The sequence below is a fragment of the Anarhichas minor genome, unplaced genomic scaffold (assembly GCF_050575085.1).
Source record: "Anarhichas minor isolate MPS153535 unplaced genomic scaffold, ASM5057508v1 ptg000071l, whole genome shotgun sequence".
NCBI classification, from domain to species: Eukaryota; Metazoa; Chordata; class Actinopteri; order Perciformes; family Anarhichadidae; genus Anarhichas; species Anarhichas minor.
In genome coordinates this window covers 4,695,166-4,712,696 of record NW_027466517.1, presented here as the reverse complement: position 1 = coordinate 4,712,696, position 17,531 = coordinate 4,695,166, and the positions used below count along the sequence as shown (strand labels likewise).

The 17,531-nt window shown below is 41.4% G+C and overlaps 1 protein-coding gene across 8 annotated transcripts in view; it reads left to right on the top strand.

The window, feature by feature from the left end:
* nlgn1 (neuroligin 1) overlaps positions 1-17,531 on the top strand; it is a 304,475-nt gene that overhangs the window by 69,959 nt on the left and 216,985 nt on the right. The window contains exon 3 of one of the 8 annotated variants that reach the window (XM_076079314.1): positions 641-664. The exons of the other annotated variants lie outside the window; for them this stretch is intronic. Within the exon in view, the coding sequence (XP_075935429.1) occupies positions 641-664 (24 nt within the window). The remainder of the gene's footprint in view (positions 1-640; positions 665-17,531) is intronic. 8 annotated transcript variants of the gene reach the window in all.

Here is a 17,531-nt window from a genome sequence, read left to right as displayed (position 1 = left end):
GCGGGTTCAGTTCGTTGTTGGTTTAAGTCCTTTCATGAGGCATTGAGAAAGTCGACAGTAAGAAAGATATATAATATCAACAGACTGAACATTTAGGTGTTTCTCTTCACTGTGATACAAAGATGCATAAAGATGGTTTTCAGAACAATGGAGGTGATCTGCTCCCTCTGCCCCACTCCACCTCACTTCATCTTTATCCATAAAACAAAATAATTTAAGGCAGGTAACCTCTTTGTTTAGCTTTCAGTCTAAGGAACATCCGACTGAATTTATTCATGTATTTACCTTGGCCATGTATATTACCTTGAGAAGGTTAGGCACTGGCCTGCCACAGTTAAGGTTAGGCATTGACCTCCAATAGTAAAGGTTAGGCATTGACCTCCAGTAGCAAAGGTTAGGCATTGACCTCCAGTAGTTAAGGTTAGATATTGACCTCCAGTAGTTAATAATACTTTATAATTTAATAATTTCTCTTAAATACACTACATGTATTGTAATTTATAAAAATATTTTTCCCATTATCTTATGTTCTCATTGCACAGCTACTGTCTTCCTCAGTTGCTCTGCTTCCAGTGCAGCTTGTTTTAAGTAGAGCTTTTATCCAATCAGATTTCACCTCTGTGTCTCTAGGTAAGAACAGAGGCAGAGGCCTGCACACTCACAAGTGCATCCATGTGCAGTTTAAGTGAATGGGGACGATATTGTTGATTGTCATAGTCTTCAACCAATCAGATCTTTAGTTTGACATGTTGGGCGTATTCTTTGACGTGCCAGAGCCTGCTAGCTGGTCTACAAGTACGTCAGCATTACGTGCAGCTCAGTTTTCAGGTGCAGCTCTGCAGTGAGGTGCAGCGTGCGCTGTGATTGGTCAGTGGGCGAGCGCGTGATTATCGTGAAACAAAACTTAAAGCAGCCATCAGAGGCTTAGTCGGAGTAGTAAGAGTTCAAATTGAAAGATATGGATGAAATTATGACATTTTCATTTTGCTTGGTGTAGATTATTATTTTTTTTACCTAGCTTTGTTTTTTTAACACTCAATGGCTGAAGGAGGAGAAACGGATTTGTGAGTTGGGATTTAACCGTGGGATTAAACTCTTTGTCAACAAAGAAAGGAGGATGGAGTTTGTCTTTAAGTGAACAGCTTTTGGTAAGTCAACTGCTTTTGTTTTTTTACATCTAATATCTGAATGGCCCTTGACTGTGTAGCAGAATGCGTGTTGCTGCTGTTGTTTTCCCGTTAAGCTAGTTTAGCATAGCATCCCAGAACACTTGCGGAGCCCCAGCTGTTTTTTTTTTGTTTTTTTTTGTTTTTTTCGGTTCAGAGGTCACACAGCCATTGTCTCCTACATGAGCGCCGAAAACATTATATTTCCCACAATTTAAGCGTCTGCATTTTCCAAATGTACTAGTATTATTCAAACGTATTGTTCGGTTCGTAATAAGCCTCGTACCGAACGGTTTAATATGAATACGTGTATTGTTACACCCCTAGAAACAAATAATAACCGTAGCTCTGGCGCCATCATGAGGTTATTAGGAGATGTTTCAGCTGCAGGACAGCAGTGAAGGCCCAGGTATAAAATGCATGGCCAAATGCTGCGTTCTAACAAACAGAAACTAAACGACAGAAGGAATATTGAACCCTCAAAATGACCTTGTGTTGTCTTGAATTTTTTAAGAAGCCTCGGTTATACTGCCAAATGAACACGTACACAGACAGCTGTGGATACCACAGACACAGTAGTTCTGTTTATACAGTCATCTTCAAGGACGCATTCCACAACTGTGCAGTTGATAGCTATGCTGCAATTTCTTAAGTAGTGGCAGCACAGACTTGCCTGGACAAGACCATGCAGTCACAAAAAAACGGCGGTCAACAAATGTCGCACAGAGCCTAAGCGTACACCCTGTGATGACCCTGGCAGAACCTTGCTTACTCACAGACTCTCGTTGAAAGTATAGGTTCTACTAAACCGACTGAACTGAAAGACCAAGACCATAGTATACAATACAAGATGAGTGTCCACTGCATGGATATAAAAGTATGTCACTAATTTTAGGAGTGCCAAAAGATCCATGGCAGCATCAGCACAAAGTACACGCTCATTGCTCTTCTCTTCAAACCACCCTTTCTTTCTTTCTTTCTTCTTTTTCCACCCCTTCACTAACTCTTCTTTAATTCGAGCCAAATGCTAATGCAGCCAGAAGGCTCTTTGAAATTGAAATGATGTGAAAATAGAATTGCATTGGCAAATGAGCTGTGTTTGCTGGTCCCGTCGGGGCCAGCATCAAGCCCTTTGAACGCACCTCTCCCCTCGCGAGGAGGCCCCGTTCTGGGATGCGGTCTCTTCAGCGCTCCCCTCCCTTTTCACGTCAGCTGGAGAGCTCCCAGAGGAGCAGAGATCAAGCTGAAGCTGATTGTGATGGAGTGGGTTTCACACATGCGCACACGCACATAATAATACATTTATTTATATAGCGCTTTAAAAGGCACTCAAAGACACTTTACATGTTAAAAACAGAAACAATAAAAGCATTTATAATAAAAACAAAATCTACAACATAACAGTAAGAAAAAAAATAGATATATACATAGGCACATCTGCAATACCCTCACAACTAACTCAATGGCATGCATAGGTTTCCTCCGGCACACAAACACACATACACATATGTTTGAAGTTCACATGTACACAGATGCATTAAGCAAGTAAGCTGCAAAGACACACACACACACACACACACACACACACACACACACACACACACACACACACACATGATGTTCAAGTAAAATCATAAATGCACAGTTTAAGAAGCACAGTGCAATCATAGGTAGAAATACAATACTACATGTTCTCTGTGCTGTACTCCGGCACATTGGATTTGAAATGAAACTATGATTATAAGGTTCAAATGCTGACTTTAGCTTTAATGTGAGGGTGAGGAGCAATTCGGCACAACTAGATTACATCAGATGAGCCGTATTGGGATTTTGCTATTTTGTAATGATGTCAATTCTGATTAGTGACCTATACTCGCTTTCACCAATTGTTTCAGCTCACACCAGCATATGATTTGGTTGCAACCTTTATTTTCTTCTTCACTAGCACCCTTAAGCGTCTGTATATAGACTGTTTAAAACACGGATGTAGCCTCCGTCACTCATAGGTTTCTGATGAGCCGCTGTGAAGCTCAAAGTTGGCGTCTCTGACCCCAGTTCACAGTTATAGTGAGCGGGGATATTACCTATAGAGACCAACACAGTTATTTGTACCAGGCTGTAAACATGTTCATTTGTGCTGTAAAGTTGGGCATTTTAACATGAAGGTCTGTAGGGATTGACTCGCTTTTGGAGCCACCCTCACTATCCATTAAATGAACTGCAGATTTGGCCACTTCCTCATTCGCTTCATTTCTCAGCCTTGGAAGTTGGCGCTTGGTCAATGCACCGGGCTTTCAACTAACTCCAATCTAAACCCATCTGCTTCGTCATTAGACAGTATAGAATATAGATAGGGAAAAAGTTCCCTCAGAGAGTAGGTTGTGGTAAATGGTTATGTCAAACAAATACAGACTTTCACCCAGAACACAGCTGTTTGTGTCTTTCCCTAAACTTAACCAATTACTTTTGTGGCCAAAACCTAACCAAGTAAACCTAAAAACGAATTAAACCTACAAGGAAGTTTGTTTTGAAAAATATGCTTGTGCATGTATCGAGCAAAACTGACTCGCTGTCCCTGGCATCTCCAAAAGTGACGCAAGAGGAGAACCTAGAGCGTCAGAGTTTAAAGCGTACCACTGACCAAGCTACAATATTTGACTAGTTGGGAGTGAGAATGTGTTGGATTTTATGTTTATGATCATACATCTGCATTGTCCTAGAATTGAGAGACTACAGTATGTGGCCTATGGGTCTATCACTATCACTGTATGGATGTGGATGCCCGCAATCACCCTAAAAGATAAAAGTCAGCACTTACAGCTTGAAGTCACTGTGTCATTTCAAATCCAATGTCCTGGAGTCCAGAGACAAAACAATCGACTGTTCTTTAGATGGGAATCGGACTCGTGCTCATACACACCTGTCTTGACCAGTTTCTGGAAACCTGCCAGCGTCAGAGAGAGAATGATCAAAAAACCTTCCGAGGAGGAATCCAATCAACAGCGTGCTGGTGAGGAGAAAGACAAACACATTCACCAAAGACAGACTCTCAGGAGACAAGGAGTGGGGAGAGCCGATAGATGGAAAAAGGAAACCAAGAGAGACAAGAGAAAGTGAAGACACCGATACATGAAGAGAGAGGAGGGAGTGTTCAAATGACAAGGTTTGAGATGACAGCAGTCCCAGCCCTAGTCCCCCTCAATCTGCTCTCTGCTCTGTGACACAAAGCACACTGCAGTGGAGCGACTGCAGCATTCCACTTTCAACACACAAAAGGAATACATGAGAGCATCTCTCAGAGCCGTAGTCGTGATTAATGAATGCTACAGTGTTATGTAAGAGTTAGAGTAAATACTATCAGTCTTCAGTTAAGCATCTCAACAGAGAGATGACACTCGCCTGCTCGCTGTAATTGCATGTGTGTGAGAGTATGGACACCTCACTGGGCTGTCTGATTGAAGGGTGTGCAGATGTTTACTACCACAGTGTGTTATCTGTTTCTCATTCGCCACAATGTGAACAAGCCACAGTTGGCACCTCACTTCTGTCTCATCTCTATTTCCTCCTTCACGCAGTCCTTTTTTCTTGACTCTTCATCCCTTCAGAATCGTGACGTTAAGCAACAAAGAAGTGACTTTCGTTACCTGAAAAATATCAGCATTTGTTGTCCATTGACATGTTTTCAATGTGTACCTGACAGTGTCATCGAAATGACAAGAAAAAAGTCAGAAGTAGCCTCTCTCTTCATCCATCAATCAATGATGGTTTACTTTACCCAAGACCAGGATCACCCTTACCAACTCATTTGCTGCGGTTCAAACAAACTGCTGCGTTGGCCTGTTTGGTTTGGTGTGGATGCTGTAACTTCAACTCTGGAACAGACCGAAACCTTTCAGTGTTCTTTTTGCTGTGTAGAAGCAAAGCATACAGAATTATCCTTTATTTAGTAATGTAACTAGTAATTTAGTGCTGGCAGTTTCACTAATACATCATGAACATGGACATGGAATAGGAATTAAACACAAACCCTCCAACAACAAAAAGTCCTCATAGGTCATCTCTGCCAGCAAGTTATCACACGCCATATTCATCCTGAGGCCACAACCTCTAGTGGTCGTACTAATGTTAAAGGAGGAAGTCAGGCAACGTAGTATGAAGAGCAACAAAGTCCGGGATGGGGGGTTGGGTGGCTTAAAAAAACAGACTTTAACCAAGGACACTGCTGTCTCTTACTTAACTAACATACTTAACTTACATACATAACCTAAGTTATGTAACAAACATACTTATTTTAACCCAAACCATCATCTTCTTCTAAACCTAACCCAGTTGTTGTTGCCTAAAGATAACCAAGTAGTTTTGTTTCAATTTACAACACTAACCACGTGTTTAAAACCCTTCCACGTGGTGTGCCTGTTGCTGGTACCCTACAACGTTCATTTATGCAGTTTTGGGAGTCATTGGCAAATGACCTATTCTGTGAGGACGTGTTGCTTAATCAGAGGTTGTTTGCGCTTGTGTCCTATTTTATCAGTTGTTACATTTCTTCAATAAAAAGTGAGTGAAACAAGATATTACCGTACAAATAGGCCAAAAAGTCATGTTTTTTTCTGAATGATTTTGTACTGATAGGGGCACTAGATGAGAGAACACTTAAATAGATAGTGTTGGTAGAAGCTTCTCAGTCAAATAATGGAGAGGCATGTGGAAATATTAGCATTTTTATTTCAAGGCTGCTTCGCTTCAAATAAACAAATGCATGATTTTGACACCAATCCTGCCAAACAAGGGGACATGCATATTCTGTTAAGTGTCTCATGGGAAGATTGGATTAGATGACTGAGCGAGTGAATGAAACTGAGCGACGGAAGAAGATCGGGGCAGATTGGATTAGAAGAAGAAAGTGAGTCACATAAAGTGACAGAGAGCGTGAGAGAGAGGAGGGAAGAAGTGGCTGAGAGTACAATGTGTATGTGTGAACGTGTGAGCATATGAATATATGGGGTGAAGACGTGTGTGTGTGTGTGTGTGTGCTCCTGTGCTCCCCTTGCCCACATGCTGACGCCTGTCAACTCAAGGAAACTTCAAGCGATTTCTGTTAAAAAAAAAAAAAAAAAAAGAGGTTCAACTTCACAGTGTGTGCAGCATGTGAAACGGCAGCGTGGCCTGACTTAGCCTCACTTCAGCCTCCGGCATCGCTCGCTGGCCCGCCGCCCGGTATGGAAATACCCCTCAGCCTTAATGGACATTTCATTTAATAATCAGTGATTGATCCCTGCAGGTAATGATGTATAAGCAGGAAGATTCAGGGGATGAAGAATATTCTCGGTCAATAATTGGAAGCGGTAGATAGCCCTGTGGAAAGACAGGCAACGGTGTTGCCAATAGCGGCATGTCTCCTTAACTCTCCAGTTGTCAATATGGCATCTCTTTATTTGCCAGTGGCAATTAGCGCCATGGAGTCATGTTGTTGAGTTAGAGTCACATCAACCTCACAGAGGTAATTAGACACACTTGACCTTTTCTGCGCAAGGCTAATTTTAGAGACGGGGATGAGGCTGAGGCAAGGGGTCTGAAAGGTTTTCATGCCACAGACCCCGGGATGAACACAGCACACTCACTTGTGTGCGTTCTCTCTCTTAAATACAATCAAGTGAAATGAATTCAGCCGTGCATGCATGTTAGTGAATGTGAGTCCTATAATGTGGCGAGCTAGTCCGGACTGAGAGCCATGTAGCAATCAGAGATATGCTCTGAATCTGGAATTCAGCACCTTGAACACTTCTTGGTTGTGATTTTTTTTTAAATTCCTTCACTGTTTTGAGGTTGAGTTAGCCTTGTTTCAGTAAACGGTCTGCTTGTGTAAATAATTCAGCAGCATACCTTCCTCCACCAGACTGTAGACCTATCTTCAGCCTAATGAGCTCCTCACCATCACAGTCCTCATTGATGTTTTCACCTCCTCAGGTCCAGAGCAGATACGACCCCCAGAGAGCCTCTCCAATCAAACACACACAGTCACACACACACACACACACACACCCACACCGTGAAATGCTTAAAAGCCAGCCTTGTTTGTGACATTTAGTGACATTTAATATTCATGAACATGTACTGTTTCTATTTGTGGCAGAGTCACACTGAATGGAATTGACATACACGTTATCCAAGTGTGACACATATTGGTGCGTCTGCTTTACACTGAGTGTGATGGTTATGCATCAGTGCATGTGTGTAGTATAAATGTAGGACTGTGTGTGTGTGTGTGTGGGTGTTTCTTCTAAATAAATATATATATTATTTGACTAGTTGCTTTAACAGAAACATTATGCTGCCTCATTGAAAAATCTATATTGAACATCTGCAAAATGTTTCTCATGCAGCCAATGTTTTAAAAGCAGCATGCTGGAATAGAGTATGACAATCAATCAGCAGAATGTCTATGGTAGTGATTGAATACTTGCAACATTCTCAATGTCACACTTCAGATTCTTTTAGCAAGCAAACCAGGATTACATTGCATATCGATGTTAATGCTGAAACAAGCTACTTTAATGGATGTTTATAGTTTCCAAATGTTCAAATTGAATGGTCAAAAATACGAGTATCAGACATATCTTTAGTAACTTAAAATCAGAGTAGGCTGGTCTGTCCCCTTTGAATGTTTTACTTAATCTCTCTGTGATGTTGTACTGTAGAGAAAGACAAGAAAGGAAAGAGAGAAAGCTTTGACAGCATTAAATGAGCTGGGATTCATTCCATTGCAGCTGCATATACGTGGCTTTTCCGCTAATTGGTTTTGTCACCATGAAGCCCAGGGCTTCCTTCTTAAGATCTCCTTTACGTCATGTACACACAGCGGGGGGGAAGCAGTTTGGAAGACGCTGATTTTTCACTAAAATGTGGCTTCTGGCTGTTAGGGTAGCTCAGCAGGCCAAGGCACTTGCAGTGTGTGTGTGTGTGTGTGTGTGTGTGTGTGTGTGTGTGTGTGTGTGTGTGTCTGTGTGTCTGTGTCTGTGTGTGTACTAAATCTCATCCCATTTCGCCCCTGTTGCTGCAGAATGTCTATTCAAGGAAACACAACTTGAAAATAATGGTTTTAAAGAAAATAGAAGTGGGCTTTTATGGCGTACAACAGACAGAGTCGTGTCTACAGGGGATTCTAAGAGGCAGGGTCTGGATGCAAGAAGACAGCCACCACAGGACACTTTCAGCACTTTCTTCCAGTTTTACTTAATCTTTTGGTTTATATTGAAATAAAAATCAAATAACATGGAGACTAATCCCATAACTACACCAACCTGCACAGAGAACTGTTTTATTTCATAGGTTTCGGTTGTCGTAGCAAAAACAAAATGAGGCAAAATCAGATTGTAATTGATTGTTGTATTAGCGCACAAGAAAAGTTGACTTATTCAAAGTTATATAAAATATCTCCAATGTTTCTTTATTTCATTTAATGGAAATTGTAAAAAGTTGAAATTGAATTGAAGTTATTTGGCGAGTGCAAAGCCCTTCAGCGAGGCATTTGCCTCCTGGTCTGCTGTGTCACTCATCCACCTTTTAGTCTTTGGAGAGGGCAAACTTCAATGATACGGTCCATTGTTGGCTCCTCTCCACAAGCACACAGTGGGTTTGGTCTGCTGCCTCATCTATGGAGACTGTCCAAGAAGGTTGGATCAGGGAGCCATGGGGTGTGGTAAGGTGGGCATCCACATGGTGTGCATGGAGTGACCTGAACCAGACAGGGGCCTGGTATTCTGCTGCAGAGTAGGACCAGTGTTAAGGTGGGCAGTGTAGGGCTGCTGCCCCCTGTTTGGAGCCTGAAAGCTATCAAATCAGGTTGTTTCTGGACTTCACCTTTGACATCATGCCTTTTTAGAATCCCCTTAAAGGAAAGGGTCCTGTCAAGGGTCACTCCTAGACCACCAGGTCACTCCCAGATAGGTTGCGTGTGTTAAGCGTGTTTCAGCTTAAGTTTGCTCAGTTGGATGTTAAGTTCTTTGGCAGCTTTTGCAGCAGAGTGTTTGTTCAAGGCTTGGTTTTAGGCACCAGGTTTATCCAGTTTTGCACCTGCTATAGTGAAATCCTGAACCAAAATCTGGTGCCTGGGTTGCCAGACAGATGTCATCGGCATAGATGGATTTGCGGGATATAGTTTTGGGTAAGTCGATGGTGTGAAGGTCTGTGTTCCCTGAACTACCATTATGTCAGGAAACTACACATTTATTCAGTGTGTCTCTGCGACTTTCCACTTGACCGAAAAAGAGCCGTGGTGCACGTGGAAGCATGAGATGGTGCTGCTGGCCGGTGTGATGGCCTCCTCTGCTGACAGGAGAGCTAAATCCAGGGAGGGAGCGCTCTGCTCTGGCATTTCATCACTGAAGCAGAATTACAGGGCATTTTGATTTGCTTTGATAGTATGATAATCCTTGAGATTTCCACTTCACCGCCTTGAGATTCCAGTAAAGGCACTAAAATGTCAGCCTCATGAGTACAGTAAAATGTTAAGCTCAGATATGGACATACTTTTGTCGTGCAAAGCACACAGTATCCCATAATGCATAGCTGTCTGAAGACAAACTGAAGCTTTTTATTATCTGCATCAATGAAAGTGAAAGAGAAGCTGCAATATAAACATAGTTAGAGCTTCACATCGCATACATTCAACACATCCCACTAATGGAGCCGTTCCTCATGCGGCGTAATACAAACATATTTTCTCCCGAGGCTTGCCTCAAAGCCCGAAGTCAAAATCCATATTCCTTTCTTGTGTAAGTAGGGTCACAAACTCAGGTTTAAAACCTCTGCAGTTCCTGTCATGCCATAATTCACAGAGCAGTGGGTGAACACAGAGCAGAGCTGACAAGTCTCACTGCGTGAGGACAGCAGGCTCGGTTTAAAACAGCTTGACTCCCTGATAAATGGACTGGCCACTGGCCTGTTAGCTAACAGTGTCGGTCAAAATGAGTCAGTTAACAAAAAGAAAAGAAAAAACACACACTTGTCTCTTTAGATGTGAGACATGCAGTCTTGACACATCCTGAGATATATGCGGGGAGACTGGTCAGTGACTACTGAAACACTTTGGCCGAGGCTCAATACCCAACCATGTCTGGTAGTGAGCTAAGTCGCGTCTTGACAATAGCAGCAACATAATGGACGATGCCAGCAGTGTGGTTATTACAAACCTCAACTTTTGTTGTTTTTACACTCATCACTTCATTTATCCAACTCATCAACTGGAGAAACACTACTTTAATTGGTTAGAAATCAGCAAGAGAGGTCCTTTAATAACTGGGTCAAAGGTGTTAAAAGAAAAATACTGAGTGGGAAATTCACTAAAGGATTGTGAGGCTTTCGCCGCCACTTAACCTGCACAAATAAGACAAAAATAAACCGTGTTATTCTCAAAGCACCCCTAAATGCGCTGCCAAGCAAGTAGCGTCTCTCTGCTCCTGTAAATGAGGTAATGTGCAGATATTTGGCACAAATTTGGTTCCTTTTCCATGGCATTACAAAAACAGTCCAATTCACAAAGATCAGCGCTAATTGCCACATGTAGGAAAAGGGAAATTATTAACGTCTTCAGAGAGTTGTTGGTAACTAAAGGGCATTCATAAGGGCTGAAACGCCCAGACTTCCCAGTGATCATGGCGTATTGAATCCCAAACACGGCTTCTCTCTGGCATGTTTAAATTCTTAGCTTGAAGTTTTGAGGAAAGCCTCTGCATCTCTGTCAGGACCTGCTGCTCGTTGTATGAACATTACAATTTTCTTTTTCTCTCTCAATTGTTCTGCTTCTGTGTTCTTGGTGCAAAGGCACCATTGATACTTTGCCACATTGATAATTGCGATCAGATGCAAAACAAGAAGATTTGAACTCAGCTGCAAAACTCTATGGGTGTGTGTATGTTGAATGTCATTAGTGCAATATCTTCAGCCAATCAGAATCTGAGACGGGGCAGACTGCGGCCGCAATCCATTCTTTTTGAATTTGCCCGTCAATTTGTAGACTTTGGTCTTGTTTGCATCTTTTTGTCCAATATGACATTCCACTGGAAATCCCTGTACAATTGCAGCAACAGTGTTTACCTCATTATTATGAATGTGGCAGGTATGGTGGAGTTCTGTTAGCTCACTGCTCTGTTTCATAGTGAGAAGGTTCTGTGTTCCATCCCTCTATGCACAGATGTTCTCTTGGCCTTTCAACCTACTTTTGAATATGGCAAGTTATTGTCTCGCTTGGATGACACGTCCTGATAACTGCCTTCCTTCAAACATATTGAACTCCTTACCCATCATCTCCGTAGTAGAGATTTGGTAAAAGTGTACAAACGATCAAGGTTCATTTGGGCGAGAAATGTAAACTTCTCATAAAAGAATAATGAAAACATGAAATGAGTTAATGTCAGAATCATAAAAGAACACCATTCAATAAATTGAGCAAGACACCAGCGATGGCACTGATGTGTGTGAGTGCATTGGTGGATGAAAGTATACAGTTCAAACACAGAACTTTCACCCATGAGAACGTTTTTTACGTCCCCCAACGTTGTTTTAAATGATGTAGCTTGTGTACGTTAAGATACCTAACAAACATACCATAATCCTTTCTTTCCTAAATCTAGTCAAGTAGCTTTATGGCATGGACCTAAATTGTTTCCATTGTAATTTTAACACATTATGTTCCACCACGTAATGCGGTGTTAGGAGCTCGCAGTCATTTAGTTTATTTCTGTGAGATCATGTTGACCAACAGCCACCATTGGACAATGAAGACAATCCTGTACTTTTAGCATAAACCTAACACTGCGTGTTTAGTCCATAATCCAGTGCTTCATGTTGTTACTGAGACATTAGTCTGACTGTTAACTGATCACTCCAAACTCATGTTTTATTTACAACTGTATCCATAAACTAGGTATGTCGCCACTATCTTCATATGACTACATGAACCAAATAGAGAGAGGAAACACTGGAAACAAGTGCTCTAAATCAAGTGTGTTTGATCTGCTGCTTTGATTTTTGACTAAGGCATGTCCCGGGCCTAATGCTCCCACACTCACATCTCACTGGGAAGGACATCTGACTAATAACCTACTATGTAAGACCTTAGCTAAGATGTCTGCTGCTAGTCTCTTCTTTAATAAGTCAGAAACGTGATTGCAGGGTAAGTCCTGTCTTTAACCCAGACTGCTTACCCTATAATGCAGAATGCTGTCTTAATAGATGAAGCAAAGGGCCCATGAAATGTATTTTTAGTCCTTTTTTCCAAGCTCTCTCCTTTCTCATTTTCACACTAATCACACATCTTCCCTCATGCTCCCCCTCCCAGGCCTCTCGCCTCTTTGAATTGACTCACATTGACAGTTTGTTTCTTCAGCAAGCAATAGAAGGAGAGAGAACAGTGAAGAAATGCACAAATACAATTATTAGCATAATGGAAGGGGGGGGGGCATAAAAATAAGAACAAGAAATTTAGCAAATGAGAGACAAGGTGAGAGGGACCTTAGAGGAAGCCTTCAAGTCTCAAATGCATCATGTCTCAGGCCACACATGTCCACACTACTACGTTTCCATTTTAAAACGCATATCGTACGTCACACTACGAGTTTTAGAGCATCGGAAACGGTTACGTTTCGAAACGCTCCCGAGGACGGATACGTTTGAAAACTCGGGGTTACATCGTAGTGTGACCGGGCGTAAATGCATACGTTTGGAAAGGATGACGTCGACGCCACGGTTGGCTGCTTGATTGGTTCTTAGCAGTCAAGGCGTGTCCTTCCCTGATTCGTCACGCCCCTATCATGTGACCCTTTCCCGGTAGATCACAAACAAAGGTCATGTATTATAAGGCTTCTTTTGTTCTTTGCTGAGATGAAAGTGTATTATAATTCCCATAGTTGTAGTGCATATTAAAATCATTTGATAATGTAATATTATGGAGGTTATAAGCGATCATGAGGTTTGTGTGTTGTTCTTGCATCGATTTTTCAATTTACTAAAAGCAATGAATGAACACTTAGAGTGACCTAAAACCACATTATAATGCATTATAACAGTGGTTCTCAAACTTTTTCTGTCACGCCCCACTTTGGAGGAAGAAAAATGTTCATGCCCCACCGCCCCAACAAAATTTTAACAAAATGGTCCATGTTGAACTTTTATTGACATAACATTTTGTCAGTCCTCCATCTGTGCTTTTTCAAATGTACAGTGTGTACAGTGTGATGAGAGGGCATGTGAGCCCTTGTTGCTGTAGTTCATCTCCTTGGAGCAGAGGCTGCATTCAGCATACCCTGCCTTATCAATGTATTTAAAATACTGTCACAGCAGGAAGCTGTACTCACGTCTGTTTAGACCTCCACCTTTATCCAGGCCCACCTCCACCTTTATCCAGGCCCACCTCCATCTTTATCCAGGCCCACCTCCATCTTTATCCAGGCCCAGCTCCACTCACATCTCAGCCCTGCATCAAGCTGCGCTACAGACAGCCTCCTCTCCCTGAAGCTCTCTGACCTCATCATCTCATCAGTATCTGGGCCTTTCATTCTACTTTGAGTTAAAACAAACAACCTGCAACCAGATCTACCGTTGTTCTGGTTTAATGAGTGACCGCGTGAACTGAACCGGAACACGGGGGGGCTTCATGTTTCATCACGTTATATTTTTTCCTCCTAAATCGCGATAATGACGAACGTTAACAGTCGATAAAGTTGTGCATGCAGTGGACGTTAACTTAACCTAGCAAGTATGAACGGTAACGGAACATAACGGAACTTAAACTTTAACAGAGGGAAAGACGGTGTAGACATCTGAACGCTGATTGGCCAAGACTCGACACGTCACATCAAAGATGTTTTATTGTGAAGATCACGACATCACCTTTTCTCCTCGTCTCACTCCAATCTGAGAAACGCTGGCTGGCCAGTTGACCCCCCCGCCCAAAAAAAAAACCTCTACGGATCTACACGATTCACGTGGATGATATATTTTGATTCAAAACGCGTCAAGTTTCCAGGTATGAATAAAGTTATTGAAATAAAAAAATTCTGCATTTCCCCCTGCGCCCCACCTGCAATACCGCCACGCCCCACTAGAGGGGCGCGCCCCACAGTTTGAGAACCACTGCATTATAATCACATTATAATGCATTACAACAGTGATTATAATCCATTCAAAAGAAAATGTCAGTGACTAGCAATTTTGAAGTTGTATGATACTTAACCTAATAAGTCATCATAAAATGTTGTATAATATGTTATGGTTGTTGTTATAAAGCATTACAGACATTTATGCGTGCTAGTGGCTATACTTATGCAGTACTATGAAAGACTTTTTAAGTATGCTTATAATGCATTATAGACAGGCATCATAGAATCAATAAGATATGCTACCATAACTGGTTTTGAACATGGGATTATCAAAGGCCTGGTGGTCCTGTTTACTCTGTATTGTTCACATGTGACCATCATCTACAATGTGTTAAATAGAGTTGCCTGCTGTGTCTTGTCTTTAGAAAGTCTTTCAAAAGAAAAGAAAATAATGCAAAAGAAGCGGGGGGTTATATAATCAGGGAGGTCTGGGTCACCTCATATTCATCAGAGAACTTCCCTAGTTCAATAAACAATGTGTGGAGATGTTTGTTTGGTGGATGTCTGTGTTTGTGTTCATTCTTTTATCACCTTCTCCCAACTGGATGGTCTTGTTTGAGACGAGGTCTCGGTGCAGGTCTCGCCCACGTGAAACAGCACATCCACGAAAACATCCACAGAGATCTCCTGGAGGACTTCCTGTTTTCATGCGTCGTGGCCAGAGGCATCATGTTTTTGGCTTGACCGTCTCTCTGTACTATTATCAGGAACGCTGGGAGGGAATTTGTTTTTAAAAGTGGCACAAATGTCCACTTTGGCTAAAGGATGAACGGATTAGAACTTGGCAATCAGAGGTCAGAGGTCAATGTCACTGTCACCTCACAAAAAAACATGTTTTTGGTCATAACTCAATAGGTTTTTGCAAATTTGACACAAATGGTTTAAGGTTAATTGATATAGTGATGACATTTTGGACAAACATGAATATAAACTGTAATTTGACGGGTTGGTGCAAGCATACATCCACGAGGCAGTCATTCTAGTCTTTCCTAATATCATCTTTCATGGACATAAAATCAGATGCTCTTACTCTCATTTATAAAACACCTTTTCTTTTCACATTTAGTTCCGTTCCGCTGATGGGATGAACTGAATCATTCTCAATCCCATCTGTGTCTCTTCTGCCTAATCTTTCTTGATCATGCTACAGGCAAAGAGCCTAATGATGATCTGGAATATTAATGCATCATTTTCTCCCCCCCACACACACTCCCCTTTAGAATTGCATAATCTTATGATCTATGTTAGGACACATTATTTCCATTTACATGACATATTTTAGTCATTTCCCAGACACCTCATACCCACAGCCTGGATAGATGGCAGCATTATTCAGTCCTCTCATGCACATCTGTTCAGATGGTTTCACAGTAGCCTCTCTAAAGAACAATTTGGCAGCAAACACGTTCATACAGCCAAACAATGTATTTTGGGGAAATGGTATGAATACAAAATAAGAAATGCAGGATAATTAAAACGTTTTAAAAGCGACTTTACATTTGTTAGCCTGAGAGCACTTGGTGAAGGTTAGGGAAAGATTCTGGCCATGGTTTAAAGAGACCAGCATTGACTGTTGGGAGATGGTAGGGATGCAAATAGCAGCTCTTTGTATGCTGGGCCATCCTCCCACATTTCCTCCCTGAGGCGTTCTCTGGTGTCGGAATTGTAACTTTTCAAAGCATCCACCAAGCACTTCAGGCGTACGGAGCTGAAAAAGTACGCAGGATTTGCACTTCTCTCTAGAGCTCTCTTTTTTCATTCTTCACATAACTCCTCCTGCCACTGTCCCTGCGTACACATGACTGTAAAGCCATTAATGCCTTCAAGGAGACACATGTTTACCATCAGAAGTAGCCGGACATTTCTTCATAATCCTTTTCATTTCCCAATGGGACACTACTGGACATACTGTGTGTCATTTAAATCAAACACAAAACCAAAGCAGTCGTTTCTCTTGAATGTAAAGTCACGCTGTTTTTTTCTTTTTCTGGAAGTCATGAAATATTAACTTGGAAATACAATGGGGCAAGATGACAACCTCTTTAAGGGCAACACTTTTGATAGGAAGTTACAATACCTCTCAATTAAAAGCTAGGGATGGTAGTCTTCAGAAACTAGTAAGAGTACACTCATTTAAATAATGATGCAACCAAAACACCCAGCCCAGTGTTTCCAACTCTTTTCCCATGAACGTAGCAGCACTAGCTCCAAAAGTCACTGCAATGGGCAAGAAAGTTACCAAGTTGGCAACACTGACAGCCCCCCCCCCCCATCACTCTTTAAGCCACAACATTATCATTATGAACATAAACAACAAACAACATAGAGGTTTATGTTAGTACTCCCAGCTATTAAACTAGCAGCTTGTGGAAGACTCCAGTGACTCATTGCTCAGGCAAAATAAAATGACCGGATTGGCTCATTACAGATTTTTATTTCCATTTTTTGTCAGAGCATTTGATTTATTAATTAATGAGAGAATTTCAACAAATTTGGAAGAACATTACCAACCCTAGCTTTAAAGTGACATCAAACCAATTCCTAAAGATGTAGAACCATAGTAGAAGAAAAAGGGTATCTGGTTTAATAGTGACTGTTTATTTCACTAATATATCAGTTTTCATTTGTGCATTCTGATTCATTCCCGAAGTGTCCGCGGCTCACACTGGACGTTGTTATATCTTGTCTAGTCTGCTTAACTCTACATAAAACTTTTGCATAAAAATGAAGGTTTAGCTGCCAACAAAAAAAGCTCTTTTTTTTATCCATGTACCTAAAATAATCAAATAACATTGATTCAAACCCCACCTTCTGAAGGAGAAACATAGTGTAAACTGACTCTAAATGAAGTAGAACAGGAACAAGTCAGAATTCTAGTATCTGTTCAGAGCACATTATTTGTGCTACAACGACAGAACATGGTATGTTGTGATTATATTATAGCTAAGAAGTATTGTTCGACCCAACACAAAGCCAAGCTATTGCTTTAATGAAACAGTAATCAAGCAATATGAAGTCATAGACACATTATATTTGAATAGATTTCACAATAAAAATAGGCCTTCCAAGGCTGCACATAATAAGGTGGTTGCTATGGAACGGATGTTGTGAACATGCACTAGTAGCTAGCATATATATATTTTTTAATCATAGATCATGATATTTATTTCATTATTTGCCCAGCGTCAGTAGGATGACTTTGATAACT